Below are 9713 nucleotides of genomic sequence, written 5' to 3'. Positions count from 1 at the left end.
CGATATGGGGCAGAATTTCTTATTATCTTTAATCAAATTTTGTGTATGTGATGTGATGTCATATGATGTACGAAATATAGTTGGTCTTTTTCAAAGTTTTTTTGTTGAGTTCGATTACAGCTCTTTCGAAGGATCCTTGTAGTTTACGCTGCGTGACGTATTAAATCCGCATTTTCGAAAGTCTATTTTTGCTTTATTCGCAAGTTTTCTTTGAAATTGTCCTCGACGTAGTTTCTGACTCATATAAACGGAACGCTTAATCTATCCATATTAAAAAAAAATAGTTAGTCAACATCAGCTTCACTTAAAATCAAAAAATAAATAAAATTTTAACAAAAAGAAAAACCGACAAAAAACAATACGAGAATACTTTAACAAATATGTTTTTACAAATTAGCTTTTACACAATAATATACTGGATCAATCAAGGGGCTCGTATCGCTTCTTTTTTTTGATTGTTGGGGCAAGGGCACCGTGGCTGACACCGGCTCCAAATATACCAATAACTGTGTAACAGATAGTAAACAGGGGACATTACATTAATGAAATCAATACGAAATATTTCATTTAAATATATATTTATTTTAAATAGCAGGCGTAACAGATATTAAAATACTTTTATGTGGGTTAGTTTTAATACCACTGTAAACTACCTTACACTTTAACGACAGCCTTTCCAATGTTTTCTCCAGCTAACATTCCAACGAATGCGTCGAAAATCTTGTCAAAACCGACTGTCACATGCTCCGTTGGTTTTAATTGACCATTCTTTATCCAGGTAATCAGCTGTTCGATGGCCTCAGGCCAGCGGTCGAGCCAACTCATTACAACGAATCCTTCTACTCTAAGCTCATTTGCAAGAATAGATGGTTGTAAAATCGTAGCTTTTGGTAGTTGCGTTTGATCCTCATTGTATGAGCTAATACTGCCGCAAACAACTACTCTTCCTCTTTTATTCATCTGACCTATAATTATACTGCTCATTTCACCGCCCACGTTATCAAAGTAACAATCCACTCCATTAGGTGCGGCAGCTTTAAGCTCCTTCTGGATATCGGTGGTTTTATAATTAATGGCTTTGTCGAATCCGAGTTCCTTCTCCAACCATTCTACTTTATCGTCCGATCCAGCGAAACCGATGACTTTACATCCTTTGATTTTAGCAATTTGTCCGACAACAGAACCTACTGCTCCTGCTGCACCGGTTACGACTACAGTTTCTCCAGCTTTGGGCTGGCAAACTTCCAAAAATGCAAAATAACCCGAAATTCCAGGCATTCCAGCTGTACCAATAGCTATCGACGGGGACATGCCTTTCAAATCTGGTAACTTATATTTTGCATCTAAAATATTATCCGATGCCTCTTTTGCCATATCTATCACTGCATAGTCACGCCACCCTTCATTGGATACAATTCTGGTTCCTACGGGATATTTGGGGTCTTTGGATTGTTCAACTATACCAACTTGATAACTAAATTGGTCGTACGGCAACGGGTGAACCCGATGATAAATACGCAAGCAGGGATCCACGCTGATCCATTCAGTTTTGACCAAAATTTCGCCATCTTTCAGAGGTGGTATTTCGTATTCTACTATTTCGTAATCAGACCTTTTTGGTAGGCCTTCGAAGTATTTTTTAACAACATATTTTCTTGCCTTCACCATGGTAGTATGATTTTTGATCAGCGCTGAAAAAAAGTAAAAGGAATTAATTGGTAATTTTTCACATGAATGTCATGAATTATTATTTATTGAATTTATTTAATTTCTAATGTTTTCAAAACCACAATGAACACAATAGATTATTCGAGTTCTCTAACCAATGTCATCACGACAACTCGATCTCGAAGTTTATTGGTCTTTACGCCTCTTGTGCTCGGATAATAGGTTATTGGTATATTATAGAATGACTCAAAGATCTTTCTAGGAAAATCAGGAAATTGTATTTGGTTTGTTGGTGATAAATTTATAATTTAATGAACTTTTAACAAAAATATAAAATACACGGTAAACTAGTAGTTATATAGTTTTTAAAATGAAAACTGAAAAACTTTAATGTTACTTAAACGAGTCTCTTGAAAAACACTTCAATCTGCTTCGTATATTACATTACAAAACGATACACACTTGCGGTAAGCCAAATAAAGTACCCTTTACGCTTCACCTTACAACAAGTAGATAATTATACAAATATGTCGAAGCGTCAAAAGATCTAATAAGGATTTATTTATTATTTATCGTATATACTGGTGACGTCAGTATGACGTAGAACACATGACAGCAAAAAAAGGGATATTTGAAAGAATATCGAAAGAAAGACGTCACGAATGTGAACGACTACTTATATTTTGAATATCATCATGTCTGATAACGAGTTGATGACTGACTTCGTTATATGTATGTATATATAGTTGGAATAAAAAAGCAACATCTGCGTCAAGTCACACAACTTCGCTTAAAAAAGAGGTGGGAGATTTGCGGCTGACACATTGGGATTGCCATTATGATTATTACTGTGTAATATGAATTTGAGTTGTATACTGAATGTTTTTCTTTTGTGGTAGAGTGATTGTTATTGTAACTTAAAGATAATTATTTTAGAGGTTAGCCTACTTCCTACTTTCGGTTCTAAAAATATATATATTAAGTGTATAAAATAAAATATCAAATAAAAACAATCGTTGTATTAGTTTCAGTCTTATTAACTTCTTAGACGTCAAATTATAATTATACTCCAGCCAAATTCGATGTGGAATGTTTTATAACAAAGCGTTGCTTAGCAACCAACGTCACGCAGATGCTCAAAACATTTTTAGAAATATGTACAACAATTATTTTTGATGTAAATAAAAATTAAAATTGATGATTAATAATAAAATATTTAAGAAAAAGGACTAAGCGCATTCTTGGTTATAATTATAATACTTAGGAACATCTAGAATAATGTAGATCTCAAAAATAATACTTCCAATTTTAAAATGATATCAGTCGCGAATTGTAAGCAAAGCTAACAACAAAACAAACATTATGGCGGGCGTATAATGCAACAAAATTACGTAGTTACGTTTCGTTTAACTTTATTTGCGTTAAAAAAATATTTTTTTAATTTAATTAAAATGTAACCGCAATAAAATTTCTTAAATTTTATGTGATATATATATTAGAAGAAATTCTAAATATATGTGGTTGAAACAGTGATTATAGTTCTATATTTATGCTAGCCAAAACAAGATGTCTTTTTTAATCTGTGTGTAATGAAACGTTGTGTGCAATGTTAACATTCTTAACCTGTTGTGGTTATACTGCCATTATAATATGACCAAAAATATACACCACCAATTACAAAGAGCCTGTATCGCTATTATATACCTTCCTAAATCTGTCAATTGCTTAAAAAATCACTCCAAATGTTATAAACCTGCGATTTCTTTACGTCAGTATTAAAATATAGGGTTGTTAGTTTTGTAGTAATAATATAGTGGTAATTAAAGATTTTTAAACTTTTATTTTAAGCTAATTGTCATATAAATTATGTATTGACCGGCTAAATAAAATTTTTGGATACTGTATTAAATTAAAATTTTTGTGTTTAAACAGGAAATTGCGTTATAATGAATATGGTTGTAATTATAATAATTATTATTTTTTATTAAGAGTGTATCAACCCTAATTATGATGACTCAAGGTTTGTTTACAAAAATTCCAGATCGAATGTGGCTGGAGTATAGTTATGTAAATAATATTATGTTTTATCTATCAAAAACAAACATTACACGCCAAAAAAATAAACAAGATTTATCAAATTAAAGTTAAAACCGAATATTTTCCCACTGCGTGATATATAAATAAACAAGCCGGTTATTACGAAGATTCAAAATACAAACCGAGATTAAAGATACTTATATAATTACACATTAAGTAGTAAATATTATTGACTTACCTGTTTATTAGAAGTTCGAGTATCACACGAGTCACTGACTCCGCGAGCTATCTCAGACTGACGATTTTGCCGATGCACTCACAAGTTTGTGCCATTTTATATTATAGTCTGTGTCATTGTAGTATGTTCCACACTCCACAACTCATCGTGACTTCTCGCTTTCGACAACTAACTACGGAACTGTGAATGAATCATTCGAGTACCTGCTATTATCTGTCTACTTATCGAAAAAATGAATGATAGCGCAAAAATACGCATTATATTTATAATAAATACAAATTTTAACAATCCAAATAACCTATAAATAAAAGATTCTGCCGGGTATCGTTGACGTTCTCCTTAGAATTGTTTCGTTCCCCTCCGTTCCGTTACTTTGTCATGGATTCTATACTCAGATCCTAACTAAACTTTCATCAAAATGCCCTTGAAGTATATGCTTTATAATAAAAAAAGAATCATCAAAATTGGTTGGCGCAAATTTGAGTCAAAATCAAAATAAACTTTATTCAAGTAGGCTTTTATAAGCACTTTTGAATCCTCATTTTACAATTAAGTGAAGCTACCACCGGTTCGGAAAGTAGATTCTACCGAGAAGAACCGGCAAGAAACTCAGTAGTTACTCTTTTTTAACATTTAAAAAATACAACGTCATGTTAATTAAATACAATTATTTCAATTAATGTATCCTGCTTGGAATTCAACAGGTATTAACTCCACGCTTTTTTACCATCTATAAAATCTTGTATCGAATAATATGCTTTTTCTACCAATGTATACAAACGATTTGAATTTACTAAACGGCAAAGTTAAAAATTTCTGCGGAATTTTATTATAGAAACGGATACCTTGCCCCAAGAAAGATTTATTGACTTTGCGGAGTCGGAAACTTGGCGTTATAAGCTTATCCTTACTCCTAGTGCACATACAATGATTATCACTGATTTTATCAAAGTGATCAATGTTACTGTGAATATACATAATATTGTTGTAAATATATTGCGACGCAACAGTGAGTATTCCCACTTTGTTAAAAACATCCCGAAGAGAGTCTCTAGCTCCAAGATTATAAATAAACCGAATGGCTCTCTTTTGTAAAATAAAGACAGATTCAATATCTGCACCCAAAGTTACCCCAAAGTAATATGCTACATGACATAATACTGTGAAAATAACCAAAATAAACTAAACGAGCGGTATCAATATCAGTTAGTTGTCTAACTTTTCTAACCGCGTATGTTGCGGAGCTGAGTCTTCCTGTTAGGGATGATAAATGAGAATACCACTGAAGTCTGGAATCCAATTCTATTCCTAAAAACACCGTAAGATCAGCTACTTCAAGACGGTCACCATTTAAAGATATATTATAATTTTGCTTGCTAACTAAATTAGCATTCAAAACTAAATTATTTACTGTAAACCAATTGTGTATCTGTGATAATGCACCGTTCACATCGTCATAGTCATTTTTTTTCCTGTCAACCTTAAAAATCAGCGAAGTATCGTCAGCAAACAACACTATATCACAAATACCCTTAACATAGAAAGGAAGATCATTTATATATACTAGGAATAGAAAGGGACCCAAAATTGAACCTTGTGGAACTCCCATTTTTAACGTAAATCCAGAAGACTTTATTCCATTAATGAAAACTTGCTGGATTCTTTGACTTAAATATGAAGCGATGAGATCAAGAGGTTTACCTTTAACACCGTAATATTTGAGCTTATAAAGAAGCGTTTAGTGTTCTACACAATCGAATGCTTTAGATAAATCACAGAATACTCCAATAGCGTTCTGTGATTTCTCCCAAGCATCGTAATATGTTTGAGAAGCGCAATTCCCGCATCAGTTGTCAAGCGACCTCTTCTAAAACCGAATTGCTCACCATGAAAAATAGCAAATGGACGAGAAGTTGATTTAAAATAATTTTTTCGAAAATTTTACTTAAGGATGGGAGTATTGAAATAGGCCTGTAATTACCGGGATCGCTTCTGTTTCCAGTTTTAAAAAGTGGTAAAACTTTACTACATTTTAACAAGTTAGGAAATGAACCCGTGTCCAAACTCTTGTTAAAAATTACTGCTATATACGGAGCAATATCGTATATGATGTTATTAAAAAAATTTACCGAAATGCCCCATATGTCGTTAGTTTTTTTAATATTTATAGTTTTAAATACTTTTATGACATCTATTGCAGAAACCGTTTCAAATGAAAAATCAATAACGTGGTGAATAAGTTATTCACCTGTTTATCGCGCACATACATTTAAATGGGACCACACAGAAAACACTCGCTTTCAAACAAAAAAAAAATCAAAATCGGTCCACCCAGTAAAAAGTTATAAGGTAACAAAGATAAATTTTTTTTTTAAAAAAAAAGACAAAAAATACAGACGAATTGATAACCACCTCCTTTTTCAAGTTGAAAAAAAAATTGTTAACATTTATTTAATACACTTAATTGATATTAACAAATATTTCGTATTAGAAAATGTTAAATATAACATATATTTGTAACCAAGTATGTAGGTACTTGTTTAATTCTACAAAATATGTGTGTGTAATTTTTTAAATACTAGCGCATGAGTACAATGCTTATACTAAATATACTACAGATTTTCTCTTGTTTCTTCACTATATTGTATATGTATTCTATACAAAAACCTACGATTCGATCACTCTATTTCCATATATAACAACTATACAAAACTTTTATTGATTATATTCATTGTATGTGTAACTACTGAGTTTCTTGTCGGTTCTTCTCGGTAGAATCTTCTTTCCGAACCGGTAGTAATTTCACTTGGTTGTAAAATGACGATTCAAAAGTGCTTGTAAAAGCCTACTTGAATAAAGTTTATTTTAATTTTGATTTGATTCAAAAACATTAATCACATAGAATAATTTTTAAAATTAAAAATACATAAATAATATTATTCAGACACATAATTATAATCACAGAACCAGAACCGCCTATAGTAATATTGATTTATGCACATGTGCTAAATGTCTCACCAACCCGCTAGTATAATAATGAAATTGAGCATTTGCAGATTCCTTTTTTTTTTAATATTTCCATACTTTTGATGATTCCATCTTTACTTTTATAGGGACGTTCCGGTAAAATTTATAACAAACGTAATTCAAGTTAATAATAAGCCCTTAGATTAATATGTAATACCCACACAACAAAACTGGCAATATTCGTCTCACAAATTTAAAATAACACATTAATTAATTTTAAATTACTTATTTAAGAAAAACATATCAGAATAATTAAAAACAAAGTCTCGTGTGTTGTTGTTTTAAACAAATAGGAAATATAATTAGACTAAGTAGTATAATTAATGTATCGTTAGTTATTTTATGTATTACAATTTCACTAAAAAATAATAGAAAGAAACAGTTAGGTACTCGTACCTAGTTAAATTTAAGATCATCATCATGAGCCTATTGCTGTCTACTGCTGAACATAGGCCTCCCCCAAAGCGCGCCACGCTTCTTGGTTCTCCTCCTCCCACATCCAGCCACCTTCATCCACCCGTATACCTAGTAAAATTTATGATCATATTTAGATTTTATTATTGATAAAAATAATATAAATAATAAAGCCATGATGTGTCAATAACAGTGAAAAGACTTACCTGTTTGATTTAAATTTAAAAGATAAAAAATATATAATAATAATAAATAAAATAATAAAATAGCGTAATCTGTGAAACACTCACTACATAAACTATACTTGGCTAGAGTCGAAACACGAATGAACGTGTAAAAACGATCCCGCAGAGTTCTTGCAGCGAAATCTGAGGTTGACGCTGAGCTTCGGCCCGCGCCACCACGCAACACAACACACGGCGATTTAATTTCTATCTATATAGATATCTATATACATGATTTCTCGAGTTGTCGACATTTCTCGAGCTTGATTTCCCGGGAACAAAACTAAAAGATTTTCCGGGAATTCTCGAGCCGAGATGAACCCAAGTGGGGACATACTGACACTGAATAATAATTCATAGATATTATAAATTAGTCGTTACTAAAATTAAATACATTCTATATATTCTTCTGGCAAAATATCGTGTGTTTTAGAGAATCAATAAGTTTCGAAACACAATAATCGCATTCAAACGGCTAAAAGTTGTTTTTTGGCGATGCCTGATTTGTGTTGAAATAGAATATCGTTATTTAGAGAAATACCTGATTAAATATATTTTTTCACGTTCCAATATTTTCTCAAATGCTTCAAATATCCCACTAGGAGTTCTGTAAATTCAATTTCAACTTCTTATCCATTTTGGTACTAATACCATTTTTCATAGTGAGCAGCAATTTGGTTTTACCAGAGGTCGATCAACAACTGATGCGGGAATTGCACTTCTTAAGCATATTTACAATGCTTGGGAGAAATCACAGAATGCTATTAGAGTATTCTGTGATTCATCTAAAGCATTTGATTGTGTAGAACACGAGACGCTTCTTTATAAACTCAAATATTAGGGCGTTAAAGGTAGGGCTCTTGATCTCATTGCTTCATACTTAAGTCAAAGAATCCAGCAAGTTAGGAATAAAGTCTACTGGATCTACGTTAAAAATGGGTGTTTCACAAGTTTCAATTTTGGGTCCCTTTCTACTTCTAGTATATATAAATGACCTTCCTTTCTTTGTTAAAGGTATTTGTGATATAGTATTGTTTGCTGACGATACTTCACTGATTTTTAAGGTTGACAGGAAAAAAACTGACTATGACGATGTTAACGGTGCCTTATCACAGATACAAGATTGGTTTAAAGTAAATAATTTGATTTTGAATACCCAAAAAACAAAATGTGTAGTTTTTACCCTACCCAATGTTAGGAGGCAAAATTATAATATATCTTTAAGCGGTGGCCCGCTTGATGTAGCCGATACTACGGTGTTCTTGGGAATAGAATTGGATTCCAGACTTCAGTGGGGACTCCATTTGTCGTCCCTAACAGGAAGACTCAGCTCCGCAGCACACGCGCTCGTTTAGTTTATTTTGGTTATTTTCACAGTATTATGTCATATGACATATTACTTTGGGGTAACGCTGCAAATATTGAATCTGTTGTGCCGTATATGCACATAGGTATGAAAGTAAACAGTTAATAAAGTTACATATTCTATGACTAAAATATTTCACATCTGTGTATTTCATATCCTTTGGCATATATCATGTATAAAAGTCGAAGCATTGCATATGTAAAACAGAGTGTCTATCAATTGCGTCACAGTCCTTATAATTGTACCGTCTTGTTAATAAATCGTGAACCAGTTAGTGACTTTCATTATCCTCAACATCAGCCCAGGAAAACTGTCTTTATTTTACAAAAGAGAGCAATCCGGTTTACTTATAATCTTGGAGCTAGAGACTCTCTTCGGGATGTTTTTAACAGAGTAGGAATACTCACTGTTGCGACAACAATATCATGTATATTCACAGTAACATTAAGCACTTTGATAAAATCAGTGATAATCATTGTATATGCACTAGAAGTAAGGATAAGCTTATAACGCCAAGTTTCCGGCTCCGCAAAGTCAATAAATCTTTCTTGGGGCAAGGTATCCATTTCTATAATAAAATTCCGCAGACATTTTTAACTTTGCCATCTCGTAAATTCAAATCGTTTATAAAAAATACATTGGTAAAAAAGGCGTATTATTCGATACAAGATTTTGTAGATGATAAAAAAGCGTGGAATTAATACCCGTTGACTTCCAGGCAGGATATATTAATTTAAAT

At 32.2% G+C, this 9713-nt stretch overlaps 1 protein-coding gene across 1 annotated transcript; it reads right to left on the bottom strand.

Annotated features, from left to right (window-relative positions):
• Positions 1–559: 559 nt before the first annotated feature.
• LOC124529992 (prostaglandin reductase 1-like) lies at positions 560–4120 on the bottom strand. The gene is made up of 2 exons (XM_047103961.1): positions 3944–4120; positions 560–1691 (listed from the first exon to the last, which is right to left on the bottom strand). Exon 2 carries the CDS (start codon positions 1666–1668, stop codon positions 655–657), a length of 1014 nt encoding a protein of 337 aa, XP_046959917.1. The 5' UTR covers positions 1669–1691; positions 3944–4120; the 3' UTR covers positions 560–654.
• Positions 4121–9713: the final 5593 nt, after the last annotated feature.

Source organism: Vanessa cardui, chromosome 5, assembly GCF_905220365.1.
Source record: "Vanessa cardui chromosome 5, ilVanCard2.1, whole genome shotgun sequence".
Lineage (NCBI taxonomy): Eukaryota > Metazoa > Arthropoda > Insecta > Lepidoptera > Nymphalidae > Vanessa > Vanessa cardui.
The sequence above is the reverse complement of the archived record's forward strand: the minus strand, read 5'-3'. Positions and strand labels throughout refer to the sequence as shown.

Coding starts and splice junctions, on each gene's coding strand:
- LOC124529992 (XM_047103961.1), bottom strand. CDS start 1,668: ATGGTGAAGGCAAGAAAATATGTTGTTAAAAAATACTTCGAAGGCCTA.